Raw genomic sequence first — 16,540 nt, forward strand, 5'->3', positions numbered from 1 at the left:
AAATGTTAATAGTGCCAAGGCTGAGAAACCCCGATCTAGGTAATATCTTCCCAAGTCTTGCGTGTGGAACAACATTTGATGACATTGCCAGGCAATGTATAAATTTAAGGTTATCTTACAGCGTGGGAGTTCTTCCTGTTGGAATGCTGGTAACTTACAAAAATAAGTTCTTAAATCCTTTTGATGTTACTTTCATCGTGTAATAATTTTTTAGAGGCTTTGAGTGTTCTTCTATTTTCTGTGGCCTTTGCCCCAAACGAGCCCCCCGCCCCCCCACGGCTTTTATCTCTGGCCAAGTGAAAAAACATTGGCGTCTGCTGAGGACACTTTTACACCATCTGTCGTGGGCTGCGGGCACTGGAGCCCAGAGCGGGCCTTCCTCGAGGTAATTCTTGATTTCCGGCCCCCTCTCCAGGATGAATCCACGGGGGAAATTACCTTCTACATGAAGGGAGCCGACGTGGTCATGGCTGGCATCGTGCAGTACAATGACTGGCTGGAGGAAGAGGTGAGTGGGGCGTGGGGAGGGAGGAGCGGTCTCGGCGGCACGTTCTGGAGGCTGCCCCTCGCCCGGTGTAACGAGACGGGTCTCTGTGTCTCTTATCCGTGGCCACGTAATACATCACCTCAGAATGTTGCAGCTTTGCATGACACATTTATTTCTTGTCGTTTCTGTGGGTCAGGAATCGGGGCACAGCTTGGCTGGGTCCTTGTCCTCCGCCTGGGGTCTCTCATAGGCTGTAGTCAAGGGGTCGGCTGGGGCTGGGGGGGGGGGTCTCATCTGATGCCTCAACCGGGAGAAGGACCCATGTCCAAACTCACGCATTGGTCATGGGCAGGATTCAGCTCCTTAATGGCGATTGGCTGGGGGCTGCCACATTCCTTGTTATGTGAACCTTTCCGTAGGACAGCTGGCTTTGTCCCGGTGGGCAAGTGAGAGACAGGATGTCCCCTGTTGTCGGAAGTAACCTCCCTTCACTTTCGCCATATTGTTTGTTAGGAACAAATCACAAGTGAGCACACACACGCAAGGGAGGGAATCGTACAAGGGTGTGAGTACCAGGAGGCAGGGGATCATCGGGGCCCCAGCACAGGCTGCCTGTCCCAGGTGGTCACCCGGGGAGTCGGCAGCTGCAGTGGGGGGAAGAGCTCTCAGGTTCATCGGGCGGCTTTGGTTCCGTCCTCTTGGCTCCTGATGGGGAGTTCACACGCTGTGTTCGGCGATATTATAGCTTCAGTCAGGCCGTTTGCAGCCCCAGATGCCAACAGCGCCCAGGAAGGTGACGCGAATGAATGAAACGGGCGGGGATGTTTATTTGCGACAGGGTGACGCTTTGTGTGTTACATGCGTTGGTGTGTTCTCCACTGGCCGCCCTTCACCATCCCTGACTGTAGTTATTTGGAAAAGCACGCCCGGTTTTGTCAGAGGTTCAGTTTTTCCGGCAAGCTAGAAATCTGGACTCGTCTGTGGATTCTTACAGCGTTGACTTAAATTTCGGAACACATACCGTGCCAGTCAAAGAAAACTACGTGTGGGTCGCGTGGCCCGCGGGCGGTCACCACACCACCTCCCCTTTAGAAGGTTCACTCAGGGAAGGTGGCTTTGGGGAGAGCAGGGCGGTCACCACACCACCTCCCCTTTAGAAGGTTCACTCGGGGACGGTGGCTTTGGGGAGAGCAGGGCTGTCACCACACCACCTCCCCTTTTCTAGAAGGTTCACTCAGGGAAGGTGGCTTTGGGGAGAGCAGGGCGGTCACCACACCACCTCCCCTTTAGAAGGTTCACTCGGGGACGGTGGCTTTGGGGAGAGCAGTGTTCTGATTTGCTGTGTTGCTGGGTCCTCAGGAGGGGCCTGTCCCCTCCAGGGACTTGGGGACCGAGCCCTCAGCTCGGCTCTCTGCTGACCGCCATCTGCTTTGCAGTGTGGAAACATGGCCCGAGAGGGGCTGCGGGTGCTTGTGGTGGCCAAGAAGTCTCTGGCAGAGGAGCAGTATCAGGACTTTGAAGTAAGTGGTGCTGTGACCTGTTTGTCACTTTTTCAGCCCCGCCCACCTCCCCAGCCCTATCTCCCCCCAGCTTCTCCTCATTCATTCTGTTCTAACCTTGACATCGTTTCTGAGCACAAGCAGGTTCACTTTTGTCCCCAGGGCCTTTGCACTTGCTCTTCTCTCGGCCTGGAACCCTCTCTTTCCTCGCATTGCTCCATGACCCACTCCCTTGCTTTCTTTGGCTCTCAGCTCCAATGCTACCTCCTCTGAGAAGTCTTCCTGGACTCCCCATCTAAGGCAGCACCACCTCATCACTCTCTACCTATCATCCCATTTGACTTTCTTCATTGTACTTATCAACATCTGTAATAACCTCGTTTATATGTATTTTTTGACATTCTTAATATCTCCTTTTTGGAAAAAAAATCTTTTTGGAGAGCAGACACTTTGTCAGTCTGCTTGGATCTCGTATCTCCAACATTTAGCATAGTTGTTGGCACACGGTATATACCTCTGGAAAATTCGCGATGAATCACCCTCTTGGGGCCCTAAGTATTTTTTAAGCTATAAAAAATGTTGGAGTTGAACTAAATTGTTGAATTTTATGACCAAGGGTTCCAGCATAAATATGTCTTGTTTATTGTTGTTTTATCTCAGAGCTTGTATGTCCCTTGAAGGGAAGGGTTCTCATTGTATTCCCAGTCCCGGCAGAGAGCCAAGTGCCCACACACATGCCTGACAGGAAAGGAGAGAGGGGAGGGCGGGGGACAGGCTCTGGGGCTCTGGTCTGCTCCACCCAGAGGTGTGCGTGGCTCTGCCTCTCTAACTTAGGTGTTTGAGTTCTTTGTAAAGTTTTTTTTTGTTTGTTTGTTTTTTGTATTTTTCTGAAGTTGGAAACGGGGAGGCAGTCAGACAGACTCCCGCATGCGCCCAACTGGGATCCACCCGGCATGCCCACCAGGGGTCGATGCTCTGCCCATCTGGGGCGTCGCTCTGTTGCGACCAGAGCCACTCTAGCGCCTGAGGCAGAGGCCATAGAGCCATCCCCAGTGCCCAGGCCAACTTTGCTCCAGTGGAGCCTTGGCTGCGGGAGGGGAAGAGAGAGACAGAGAGGAAGGAGAGGGGGAGGGGTGGAGAAGCAGATGGGCACTTCTCCTGTGTGCCCTGGCCAGGAATCGAACCCGGGACTACTGAATGCCAGGCTGACGCTGTACCACTGAGCCAACCAGCCAGGGCTGTAAAGTTTTAATTAACAGGAGTTTTAGCCCAGATCAATTCCAACTTCCTTTCCAGTTTTAAAGACATTAGTTTTGAGTAAGTCATTAGGAGGGGGTCTGATTTTCTTCTGGGTCTTTGCCAACACCATAAAGAATGTTAAACCAAAGGATTGGGTCAGTGGTCTTCAGGAGTGGGACTTTGTCAAGGATTCTGAATTAGAAAATGTATGTTTTGTGTGGGAGAATGTACAGCGTTTTTTTGGTTTTTTGAGATCTTGAGTTGTGCCAGTCCTGGCAACAACTCAGTGAGGTTGGGGCTATGATTGCTACTTCGTGGATGAAAACAGTAGAGGCTCAGAGAAGTTAAGTAACTTGCTGGAAGTTGCACAGCAGGTGAGTGTAGAGCCGGGGTGGAACTCAGGTGTCCAGCCGCAGTGTCTGGACTGATGAATGTGGAAGGGGACCGGCAGCCTCAGTTTCATCCCTGTGAGGTCGACACCACGTGCTGTGGGGGGATCGGGCACAGCCCGCTCTGCTCTCCGTGTCAGGCTGCCCGGCGCCTCCCCACCCCGAGCGGTGACGCTGTCCCCTGCTGTGTCCCAGGCCCGCTACGTCCAGGCCAAGCTGAGCGTGCACGACCGCTCTCTCAAGGTGGCCACGGTGATCGAGAGCCTGGAGATGGAGATGGAGCTGCTGTGCCTGACGGGGGTGGAAGACCAGCTGCAGGCGGACGTGCGGCCCACGCTGGAGACCCTGCGCAACGCCGGCATCAAGGTAGGGCGGGCCTCCTGCCGCCCGGCTGCCGAAATCCCGGCGGGGGAGGTGGACTCCGGAGGCGCACCCGGTGCCCCTTGAGCAGGGTGTAAAAGGAGGGACGGGAGAGCGGTGGAAGGTGTCCCAGGGAGCCAGGCACGCAGGGACCTGTCGCCCGGTCTCGGAGTAGCCGTTGTCCTCGCTTCCTGCCCCGACAGCCCTGGCGTTGTAGGACAGCTGTCCTCTCTGACCTCACCAGGCTCCCTGAAGGCAGGACCGCGTGTGTCTCCTTATCCCTCAGTGCCAAGGGTGCTCATTGTCGTCATGAGTGACCGGCCGGCCAGCCGTCTGGCCCAACAACAAACTGCCATATTTACGTTTTTGCACGCTACTGTTCGAGGCCCCAGAAGTATATATCCAGTAGTTTAACTGGGAGAAGCCAGTAGAGGGCGTCCGAGGAGCAGGCTATATCTTAATGGGCCGTAGCAAAGGACCAGAAAATTCATGGGCTTAAAGCTCCTGGAAACCTGTATGTTTGCCACCTGCCTCCGCCCAAAGGCAGCTCAGGGCGGCGGCCCCGGGGGCTGCGTCACCAGCTGCATTTGGCGAAAACGCGTGGGGCGGGGCCGTGGGAGCGTGTGGATTAGACGTGCAGTCAAGGTGCTCCGGGCACTTCCGAGCCCATAGGGGGCTCACACGTGTGTGGGTGGGCAGGGACTTTTGTGAACCAAATGCTGTCATGGATCTTTGGCTCACAGGAAATTGCCGGCAAGATCCCACTTTTGGAAAACCAGTCTGGTATCAGAAGGGCCTGTTCCTGTGGCATCGTGGTGTTGACAATCTGTCCCCGGGCCATTTCTAAGAACTCCTCTCTTGGAGTTTTGAAGATTCTAGTTTCTGATTCTGGCTTCATTCTGATGTGCTTTTCCTTCTCAAAACTGTTCTCTCCAAAAGATGAGATTTTTTTTATTATTATTATTCACAGTGTGGACTGGGCTTCACTTCCTGGTTTCCCTTGTTAGAGGGACGGGGGAGGGGGAGGAGACCGTGAGGGTGAAGCCAGGGTCATTTGTAATTAGGGTCTAAGTTGTGAGGAAACAGAAGAGGGTAGAACTTGGAAATTTTTTAACTTCATCCCTTTTCCCAGACTTAGCAACTGAGGCCAAGCAGGTGGCTTCGCTGCCGGGTTCTCACTCTGGGACCTGTGGAGCTCGGGTCTGGGCACTTACCCGTGATCCCAATGTGGGACATTAGCCGTGTGATGTGCTGACGACTTTCCGTGTTTTTCTAGAACTGGAGCCTCCCAGCTCCTCCCCTGGTGTTTACTCTGTTATAGCAAACCCTGAAAACTGCCACCAAGCTGGGATCACTTAAAATGGTATTGTTTTTAAGGCCAGATGGGACATTGAGGGAAAAGGCTGACACACACTAAGGTCAAACCCAGGGACAAGGGCCCCCCAGGAGGGCTCAGTGCCTCCCTCTCGGCCACCTTCTTGCCTGGAGTCCAGTCTGTCCTCTCCACTGACAACTTGAGCAACCCTTGGCAAGTGACTTGACTTCTTAGCGCTTCCATTTCTTGCCTCGTGAGGTCACTGTGAAGGTGAAATGCACCCAACGCGGGCAGCCCTTGGTGGATGTCTGACACGGTGAATGCTTGAGAAACCTTTACTGTTGTTTTCTCTCCTCTGATTCCCCCACTGCCCGCATTGCCTTCGCCTGATGACTCTGAGGAGCAAAGAGAACAAAGGGTTCATGGGTAAACCAGCAGACTGAGCACAAAGCGCATTCCATTTGGACTTTAAAGACCGGGAATCTGGGCATTGTTGAGGCAGGACTTAGCTGTGTGGCTTTGGGGCACATCGCCTACTCCGGCTGAGCCCACAGCAGGGGGATGCAGAATGATCTGTTGCAAGGTTAGAACCCGGCACGTTCACCACCTGTGTTTTATAGTTAGGGTTAACCCAGCAAGATTCCTGACGGGCATCCGGCCAGGTAGAAAGACCACATGTAATGTGAGAAATCAGTGTTTCCTGTAGGACACAGAAGTGACCCCTCATCCTTACAGCCTTCTTTTTCTTAGTTATTTATTGCTTTAAGGAAAATTCCCAGAAGGGGGATTATGAGGTCAGAGGCCGAGCTTCGTGATTTCTACTGAAGCATGTGGTCTAGCCGTTCTCTGAGAGTGTCACGCCAGCATTAGCTGCCACCAGACGTGGTCGCTCAGTTTCTTGAAGCTCTTGATCTGGGTGTTCCCTGCGGTGTGTGGGGGACACCATGAGCCTTGAGGAGATAAATGGGACATACCAAGTTCAGCTCGATGTTCTTGGAAACCCGGCTGATGCAGGCGACAGGCCAGCCTCAAACTCTTAATAAAGAGGACCTCCTTCTTGCTGTAATTTCAGGTTTGGATGCTGACGGGGGACAAGCTGGAGACAGCCACATGCACAGCGAAGAATGCGCATCTGGTGACCAGAAACCAGGACATCCACATTTTCCGGCTGGTAATGCCTTCTCCGCATTGGGGTCTCGTGGGGGTGTGGCTGTGGTTCGTCCTGTAACCTCGTCACCTCGAGCACGCCTCTGGGGGGTGGGAGCACTTTAACCTTGTAGGCGGCTCATACGGTTGGTTTGGGGGAATTACTGGGTGGCCCTGGTGAGGCTGAAGGCTTCCTTCTGGTGGTGGCTGTGCAGGAACGCCTCGTTCCAGCCCGGTGTTAACGTTGTGTCCTTACCTTGTGGGGGCCGTGGTCCCTTTGGGAAGCAGGTGAAAGTTAGGCATGGTCAGTGTGAAGGATACAGATAAGCTCTTACCTGTGCACTTGTACATATGAGTCAGGGTTTGGCTGAACCCTTGAAGGTCAAGTCCTTGGATAAGAAAGAAATTCAAGATCACAGATACTGGCCTGTCTGCCCCTAGAAGGGACCTTTAGGAGACTTTAGAAGGAAGTGTGTTATGTGGACACAGGAGAAATTCCCTGCCCTTGTGGCAAGCACTTGACCGAAGCAATGCCGGCCTTAGGAGCCACTCCAGGGCTGGAAAGCCAGGACTGTGATTGGCCTTTCTGAGCCAGGAGGTGAGGAGCACTGGGCCTCCTCGGGGCCAGGGTGTGCCGCTTATCTGAAATCAGAGCCAGCGTGCCAGACAACGGCAGGGACTCTAGATGTTTTGGGGGTCCCCCCTCACCCCTTCCTTTGGTCCATAGCACATAGAAGCTTCAAGAAAGCCGGCTGTTTGGGGAGCGGCACAAATAGCGTTGTTTGGAGGCAGGTATGATCGATCCTCGTTGCTCGTGGAGTCCATATTTGCAAATGCGCCTCCTCACTGAAATTTGTCCGTAACCTGAAAATCAAGACTCAGTGCTGTCAGTCGTTTGTGGACAGGAGCAAGGAGTGCAGGCCGAGTGACCCGACGCACAGGTTCCCAGCTGAGGTCGCACCAGGTGACGCTGTGCCGTCTGGTCTCAGCTCTCACGCTGTACACAAATGTCCTTTTAAAACACGGTCTATTTAGTGCCACCTTTTTTTTTTTTTTTTTTTTTTACATTTTTGTGCTTTTTATTAGTGATGTCCCTGTTTTCAGCGGCCCCCAGCACAGTGATGAGGTGCTGGCTGCTCTTCCTAAGCGTGGAGAGGCCTAGACACGTGGACGGAGAAAACACAGGGGTTAGATGAGCTTCTTCCAGGCACGAGTTCAGTGCTTGCTGGCCGTGAGTTGAGTGTCAGTGAATCAACAGATACGTATTTAAGAAATGGTCTTTACACAGAAACACGTATAAAACAAAGTCATACGTCAGTCGATTGATAAAAGTGTTGGGAGCAGAGGCTGGCAGGAACCTAGCCCTGTGTTGCCCTTGGGAGCACTGGTTCAGTGTTCGCTAATTCAGCGTTCCGTGTAACGTCGTAGAACATAACTATCGCAGGTAATGAGACTCCACCGCGTGTTCCAGAACTCAGGGGTTGCCATCTACGGCTCCTGGGCTGCCGCCCCCTCCCCCCTCTCCCCATTCGGTCAATCAAGTTTTATTTAAACACGGACCCATTTGTTTACACAGTCACCTGAGGCGGCTTCGGCAATAGCAGAGTTGAGTAGCTGGGACACAGACCACAAGCCCACAGTGGTTAACGTCCGGTCCTTCCCTGAAAAGCGGGCCTCCCCCGCTGGACGCCTGCCCCACGGCCTTCTAGCTTGTTTCTTCAGGCAGGCGAACAAAGCTCGCCCTGCTTCCGTTTCCTTACGTGTGAAGTAGAGCTGTTACCCTGTAAAGTAGAGCTGTTTGTTACTGTTCGCGCCCGTGGAGTCCTGGAGAGAACTACCCGGGGGGGGAAAATCCTGGAGAGTGCCGAGCACAGGGCCTGGCACGAAACGAACGGGCTATCATTTCTGCTCTTGTTTTCATTATGTGGGTCACAGCCGTCCCGGGGGAAAATGCAAGGTGACGGTTGGTATACGGGCTCTCCGGATTCCCATGGAATCATCACAAACAGGATTTAATTTGGCTCTGGGTTCGGTGGCAGGGGAGGGGCAAGGGTCCCTGGTTGGGGTGGCCATTGTCTTCACACCGGCTCCAGGAAGCCAGTGTTTGTTGTTGCGCAAGGCCCCCTCACCTCTCTCTTCCCTTGCAGGTGACCAACCGCGGCGAGGCCCACCTCGAGCTGAACGCCTTCCGCAGGAAGCATGACTGCGCCCTGGTCATCTCTGGAGACTCCCTGGAGGTAGGATCGCGTGGCGCCCCCTTCCTGCTGCCGTGGGGAGGTGGCCTGGGCTGACCCGCCCTCTCCCTGACCGAACAGGTCTGCCTCAAGTACTACGAGTACGAGTTCATGGAGCTGGCCTGCCAGTGCCCGGCCGTGGTCTGCTGCCGCTGTGCCCCGACCCAGAAGGCCCAGATAGTGCGCCTGCTGCAGGAACGCACTGGGAAGCTCACCTGTGCAGTAGGTAGGCGAGCTCACCTGTGCGGTAGGTAGGCGAGCTCACCTGTGCGGTAGGTAGGCGAGCTCACCTGTGCAGTAGGTAGGCGAGCTCACCTGTGCAGTAGGTAGGCGAGCTCACCTGTGCGGTAGGTCGGTGGCGGCCCGGGCCTGTCCTGCTGGTACGGTGGAACCGTTTTCTATCCGAGTAATTGGATGCAGCTGCCTTGGTCTTCAGACACCTGAGGCCACTTACTCAGGTCATGATACTTTTCTCCTGTGGACTTGGCTCTGTTTTGTTATAATCATTATGTTTACTGTTTCCTTTGAGAAAGCATAGAGTAGATAAGCATGCCCAAGGGTTTTTCTTCTTAGCTTGCAACATTATAGAGAGGTGAAGACCACACACCAAGGAACTGGGTCTGGGTCCCACTCTGCTGGTTTTTACTGGCTGGGTGCCTCGGCGGCTGCCTTTACCTGTCAGAGCTTCAGTCTGCGCCTTGGAAGAATGGGATAATAACAGTGTATCCTCCAGGGGTGCCTTTGAAAAGTACTTGCCAGTCAGTGTCCCATAGCGCCGTGTCAGTCATTGGTGATAAACGACGACACAGCACACTTGAGAGGCCCGGCATGTGGTGGTCATAGACACCAGTGGGGCGTGGACACAGTCCCCCTGCTGCTGCTGAGTGGCTGGGACCCTCGGCCAGTCACCTGGTCCCTCTGACTCTCCGCTCCCCCCGCAGGTAGAATAGGAAGCCGATGCCCTGGGCTGCAGGTAGGGTTGAGCGGAAAGGCGCAGAAACGGCAGTAAAGCGTTCAGTAAAAAGGCTAACCAGGTGTGATTATTGAAAGTAATCAAGTTTCCTGCCTCACCCCAATTTCTCGGCTTTTCTCTCTGGTCCGTGTGACCCGCAGGTGACGGAGGCAACGACGTCAGTATGATTCAGGAATCTGACTGCGGCGTGGGCGTTGAGGGGAAGGTGAGCCCGTGACGGGGGCTGAGTGCTCCGTGTGGAGGTGTCAGGGGGGCGGGTCGCTGGCTGGGAGCTAGCTGCTCCGCTCCGGGAGCTGGAGTTGCTTTTCCCCCAGGGGCACAGGATTGTGTATTAGAGATTGTGTGTCACAAGGAACCAGACATCCTGGTCTTATTACCTGGGAATCAGAATCTGTATCACTGTATCTTACAGACAAAGGCTCGTTTTTTGCTTGCCAAAACCTAAATTAAAAAAAAGAAAAGTTTAGCCCTGGCCGGGTAGCTCGGTTGGTTAGAGCATCATCCTGATACGCCAAGGAGGCGGGTTCGATCCCCGGTCAGGGCACATATAAGGCTCACAACGAGTGCATAAGTGGATAAGTGGATGGAGTGGCAGGTTGGTGTTTGTCTTTCTGTCTCTCTCTCCCTCTCCCTTCTTCTCTCTCTAAAATCAATTAAACAAATTTTTTTTAAAAAAGGTTTTTACCATATTCTTAGGGTACAGTGAACGTACTTCAGACTTTTCCCTGGCGGTAACGACGTCAGTAAGCGTGAGTTATCACACTGAGTGCCGAAGTCCTGCAGGTCATGGAAGAATGTGGCAAGGTCGGCCCCTTGCTAAAAGGCCTTGGCAGCTGCATTGATTTCAAGTGTGTGTGTTACAGCAGTTCTTCTCTCTCCTTCTTTGCCGACTGTGTGCTTGCCTCCCTAGTGGACTCTGTCCTCTCTAACCTGTGCCCTCGCAGTGACTGTCGGCGAGAATGTTGGTCACCAGCTTTGTTAGAACTGGGTGCAAAATAAGAGTGCAGAGGCCCTGAGTGAGGGCCAGAGAGGCTCCCCTGGACATTTCGGTCCATATCGTCATGAATTTGGCTAATCCATAGCCTTTCCCCTCCCCCCTTTCTTTCATTTTCACCTTTCCTGGTTTTTGAGTCCTTATCCAAGTGGACAGTTTTTTGAAGTTGCAGAGTTACATGATCCTTGAATGAGATGCTATGTCTGAACTCTGTATAGACCCCTTTAGTGCAGGTTTTCGGATGCACACTTGAGTTTAATCGATAGAATTCTTTACAGGTGGCTATGTACTGAAATATTTTCCCTTAAAATGATACTCTGATGCCTTTGTTTCTTGGGGGGTATAAAATGAGGATGTGGTCACTGTAAAATATCAGAGCAATTTAGAAACGGATCAAGTGTCTTTCCTATAGATTGCCATATCTAATGAGTAGTAGCATAGGTTCAGAATTTTTGTCTATGTGTGTATTACTGGTTGGTTATAAGTACGTATGTACAGGGTGGGCAAAAGTAGGTTTACAGTTGTGAGTATGCAGTTTATTCTTGTATTATTATTTATTAGTTATTATTTTCCATATGAACAACTGTAAGCCTACCTTTGCCCACCCTGTATATACTGTCTAAGCACATGTATATGTATACACACACATATATCTTACACATGTGTATCTTATTTTCATATATAATTTAGAAACATTATACATTTTTGATGCAGCTTGCCGAAATCTGTTATATCTTGGGTCTCTTTTCTATATCAGAACATGTAGATCTATCATTTGTACCATCCCTCCGACTTTTTATTTTAAAAATGTCACTCCTTCAGAAAAGTTGAACTGGAAGAATGGGGCGCCTCTTGACTCCTTGCTTGAGTTTCCCAGGGGTGAGCATTTGCCTCCTGTTCTGTCGCTTCCCTTCACCGCCTGAATTAGTTGGATGTTGGTCGCAGATATAATGTGTTGCCCCTAAATACTTTAGCATGCACCTCTTTAAAAAGAGCATTCTTCTCGTAGGCCAAATAACATTATCTCGCCTCCCTGATGCTGCATTGATATAATATTATATAATTTTCATAGTTCAGTTTCCCCTGTTGTCCTCAAAATATGGAATGAAACTATCTTCAGGAACCAGTGAAGGATCACACGTGGCCTCTGTTAGCACGTGCTCATGTCTCTTGAATCTTCTTTAGCGAAGAACACTTTCTCCATCTTTGTTTTTTTTGGGGGGGTGGGGAGCGGGTGTTCTCATGACATTGGTATTTCTGAAGCATTCAGGAGAGCTGTAGAGTGTCCCACAGCATTTGTGGGTCAGGTTGATTTGATTCATGGTTTGGTTTTGGGTGTGAGTAGGACCGAGGGGCAATTTGTGTCTTCCTGTTACATCAAATCAGGAGGCCCAGATGTCCGTCGGTCCCATGAGCAGCGTCCATCCTGTACCTTTTATGATGATAAAACACCATCATAGGGGTGCATTGAAAATTACTTCCAACTCTGTGAATGTGCAGAGCTGTGTGTGTTCAGGAGTGTTCCATTTAATATTGTTAGTAGCATCTGATTTCCCCCTCCCCCAACCATGTTTAACCCTCAAGGGAACGGAGTGTTATAAAACGCCTGTCTTTCAATGATTCTTTGCTTCTGATACACATGATGGGGTGGGTCTTGCCCCTAGGGCTTAATACTAGATCCATTTGACCTCCAAATTATAACTATCTGTGATTTGGAAAATGTTTTTTTGTTTAAGTAAATTCCTCTCTTTAAATCAAATTTAGACTTGGACCACCAACTGTGTATAGCTCAAAACCAAAGAATCTCTTTAATGAAGTTCTTCAAAGATCTCCTTACAATGTCTTGCTTTTTCCATGACAACAAATCTGTTTGCCTTGACCTCTTGTGCCTCTGACGGTACCCAATCTCTCTGGGTTTCAGGAAGGAAAGCAGGCTTCCCTGGCTGCAGACTTCTCCATCACTCAGTTCAAGCATCTCGGCCGGTTGCTCATGGTGCACGGCCGGAACAGCTACAAGCGGTCGGCCGCCCTCAGCCAGTTCGTGATCCACAGGAGCCTGTGTATTAGCACCATGCAGGTGGGTGGGCGGCCGGCACCTCTTCACAGGTGTGTGCGGCTGTCCCGGAAAGTGGCCTGGGACTCAGGCTCTGTCTGGAAGTTGTGACTCACTCCGGGCCTCATGGCAGCTGATAGACCTCAGATTGCCCCAGATCCTTCCCCTTAATTGGCAGAGGCCGTTCGTGGGCTGTCGTGTAAATGACCAGAGTTGTTAGATTTGGAAGTGAGTTATAATTGGTTTGCCAAGGGAAAAGAACTCAGAGTTCAGTGCTGAGTAGGTACTGAGTTTTCCACATGCAGAAATAAAGGCCAACAAAGAAAAACCACAAAAGAATAATAACTTGCTTTTCTTGAGCACTTCCTAGACGGTGGGCGCCGGGCTGTGTGTTCACAATGCAAGCGTCTCACTCAGTCCCTACAATGGCCTGCACCCATTTCACAAATGGGTTGTTTGAGGCCCAAGGTGAGGAATTTGTGTGTAGTGTCCCTCAGGGGTTAGTCTATCCATACAGGGGACCCCGAGCCTGTGCTCTTAATCAAGGCCTCCTCCTTGAGTGCTCTGGATGTAGAGGGGCTGTAGCAGTGAACTGTGTACTAGGAAAAGGGCCAAAGTGGGAGCCAGAAACCATTTTGGGTATTTAAAATCTATCGACTGATTTTCTTTCATGGGCATTTAGGTGGAAATACTCCCAGTTAAGTCAGTTAAGTGGTGAGAACATAGGGATGATATGTCTTTGAACCCATGTCTTTTTCTGACCAAATCACTTAAGTGTAGCAGGTCCTTGAATAATGTTGATTTGTTCAACATCATTTCATTATAACATTGGTGACATGCCATAAAAACTTGACACTTTTTATTTATTTATTTATTTATTTATTTTGTATTTTTCTGAAGCTGGAAACGGGGAGAGACAGTCAGACTCCCGCATGCGCACAACCGGGATCCACCCGGCACGCCCACCAGGGGGCGACGCTCTGCCCACCAGGGGGCGATGCTCTGCCCCTCCGGGGCGTCGCTCTGCTGCGACCAGAGCCACTCTAGCACCTGGGGCAGAGGCCAAGGAGCCATCCCCAGCGCCCGGGCCATCTTTGCTCCAATGGAGCCTTGGCTGCGGGAGGGGAAGAGAGAGACAGAGAGGAAGGAGAGGGGGAGGGGTGGAGAAGCAGATGGGCGCTTCTCCTGTGTGCCCTGGCCGGGAATCGAACCCAGGACTTCTGCACGCCAGGCCGACGCTCTACCACTGAGCCAACTGGCCAGGGCCAAAACTTGACACTTTTTAAAAATCAATTACCCAATGGTCAAAATTTGTTGTATTCTACATTGTTTTGCTTAAAGTGCCAGAACCTATTGACAGTGTTAAGTGAGGACTTAGTGTATCTATGATACCTTGAGCAAGTCATTTTACCACTCTGGGCCTCAGCCCTTCCACCTGTAAAATGGGGATGATAAGACTGGCCTTGGCCCTTGGATAGGCCTCCTTTGAGAAGCAGATAATTTTGTAAGGGATCAAGCGCCGAAGGTATCCTTACCGTTATTAGTAAAACCAAAACAGGACAATGTGTAAAATAAGGTGATATTTTAATTTGTAGGAAAGATGTTTAATGTGACAAAAGGTGTGAGGCATCCTGCCTTTCAGAGTGAGTCGGGTGGTGCTGCTCTGTGTTCATGAGAAGTCACCCTTCCCTGGCCCTCTCCACGCATGCCTTTTGGGGGTGACTGTATGTTTTTAATATCTACTGTATGTATTAGTGTGCAGGCCTTAAAGTGATTTTCATCAACATGATCTAAAAAACCCACACAGCTGGTATGGCTCATTGGACCACATCTGTACTTTTCATATATGTTAGCTCATCATCTGAACTGGATAGTGCTGTGGTTTTAATCACTGGGAGATTAATCAGCTCGTCCCTGGGCGGGCACACCAAAGCTGGCCTGGGCGAGCTGACTTCTGTAAGGCTCTTATGTTACCATGAACATCGATTCAGGAAAAAATATTGCACAATGAGACATTGTTCTTTGTGCTAGAAAAATGCCCCGAACCCCTGTCCACTGTGCTGAAAGCGGCTGGCCCAGAGTGAGTCCCCATTAGCATTGGACCTTGGCGTTGGTGTCTTTGATAGATACAGACATAGCAGTTTGTTTGTTTTCCTCCCAAAGTGCTCTTTTCAGGATGAAGTCTTTATGGTCAGCCTGGCGCCTTTGAAGAAAGAGGCTCTCCGTGGTGATTTGCAAACTAAACACCAGATTTTTGATATTTTTTACAACCATCCTTTTCTCTGCAGTGGCGCAGCCTGGGTGAGAAGTCACACGAAAGTGGCTTTCACCTTTCAGTTCTGAAATCACAGCCATTCACGACCAGGATGCAGCCAGGGCTGCCAGTGACCGTGGCCCTCGGCGACACCTGTGTTCTGAGCTCTGTGCCAAGTCAACACGCACAGCAGGTGATAAGGAGGCGATGTCTGGGGTTAGACACTCTTTCTAATCGCTAGGCTGGCTCAGTCTTTCTCTCTGTGGTCGTTTCTAGAAAGCCTCCAGGCAACAGTTGTCCCTGGCTTCCGTTTGGTTTTATACAACAGAAATGAGCTTTGAGGACACTTTCCTGCTGTTTGCCTGTGGGTGTCCAGAGAAGGAGGTTCTAGAGCAGTGGGAGTCAACCTGGTCCCTACCGCCCCCTAGTGGTAGTCAACCTGGTCCCTACCGTCCCCTAGTGGGCGTTCCAGCTTTCCTGGTGGGCGGTAGCGGAGCAACCAAAGTATAAATAAAAAGATAGATTTAACGGCCCTGGCTGGTTGGCTCAGCGGTAGAGCATCGGCCTGGCGTGCAGGGGACCCGGGTTCGATTCCCGGCCAGGGCACATAGAAGAAGCGCCCATTTGCTTCTCCACCCCCACCCCCTCCTTCCTCTCTGTCTCTCTCTTCCCCTCCCACAGCCAAGGCTCCATTGGAGCCCCAGAGGGGCAGAGCATCGCCCCCTGATGGGCAGAGCGTTGCCCCTGGTGGGCGTGCCGGGTGGATCCCGGTTGGGCGCATGCGGGAGTCTGTCTGACTGTCTCTCCCCGTTTCCAGCTTCAGAAAAAATACAAGAAAAAAAAAAAAAAGATAGATTTAACTATAGTAAGTTGTTTTATAAAGATTTATTCTGCCAAACATAGCGAAAATCCGACATAAAGTACTTGGTAAGTAATTATTATTATATGCTTTAACTGGCTATAACTCTGCTTTATAAATTTTATAAAGTAAAGTTACTTCCCTACTTTATAAATCACCATTACTGTGGAACCGGTGGGAGGTTAGAAAATTTTACTACTAACAGAGATACAAAAGTGGGCGGTAGGTATAAAAAGGTTGACTACCCCTGGTCTAGAGCGTCGGGCCTGATCTGATCTCCCCAGTCTAGTTTTTCAGCGCCAGTAGCTAACAGTTTCCAAATCAGGGAGATGTTTCAAGAAGCATTTGTAAATATCTTGATTGCTTTTGTCTAATTGCAATTTGTAAAAATTTCAAACATATTAAAACAGGTAGTGAAAGAATTGAAACCTCTCTTCACCCACCTGCAGGTAACTGCGACTTATCCTTACGGTGCAGGATAGTTTTCCGTACCAGTTTCCATACACATGCCAACTTGTTTGTTGGTTACATGTCCAGAGAAGTGGTAATTCCGAGCTGTCAGGAGTGTGGGCTCCGGAGACAGATGGGCTAGAGGCCCAAAGTGCCATTTACTTGCTCAGTTTCTCCTTCCGTAAAATTCAGGTGACGTTAGGACTCGATCTAGAGATTCACTGAGCTCATGTACGAAGTGTTCCAGGGTCCACCTCATGTAACTTAATTAAATGTTCACAGAGGGGC

At 50.9% G+C, this 16,540-nt stretch overlaps 1 protein-coding gene across 3 annotated transcripts in view; it reads left to right on the forward strand.

Annotated features, from left to right (window-relative positions):
* The window catches only part of ATP9A (ATPase phospholipid transporting 9A (putative)), a 119,846-nt gene that overhangs the window by 96,061 nt on the left and 7,245 nt on the right, over positions 1-16,540 (forward strand). For all 3 annotated transcript variants that reach the window (XM_066387477.1, XM_066387478.1, XM_066387479.1), the window contains exons 16-23: positions 416-508; positions 1,924-2,007; positions 3,810-3,980; positions 6,362-6,460; positions 8,583-8,672; positions 8,751-8,895; positions 9,783-9,847; positions 12,558-12,713. In XM_066387477.1, coding sequence (XP_066243574.1) covers positions 416-508; positions 1,924-2,007; positions 3,810-3,980; positions 6,362-6,460; positions 8,583-8,672; positions 8,751-8,895; positions 9,783-9,847; positions 12,558-12,713 — 903 coding nt within the window. The remainder of the gene's footprint in view (positions 1-415; positions 509-1,923; positions 2,008-3,809; positions 3,981-6,361; positions 6,461-8,582; positions 8,673-8,750; positions 8,896-9,782; positions 9,848-12,557; positions 12,714-16,540) is intronic.

The sequence above is a fragment of the Saccopteryx leptura genome, chromosome 5 (genome assembly GCF_036850995.1).
Source record: "Saccopteryx leptura isolate mSacLep1 chromosome 5, mSacLep1_pri_phased_curated, whole genome shotgun sequence".
Lineage (NCBI taxonomy): Eukaryota > Metazoa > Chordata > Mammalia > Chiroptera > Emballonuridae > Saccopteryx > Saccopteryx leptura.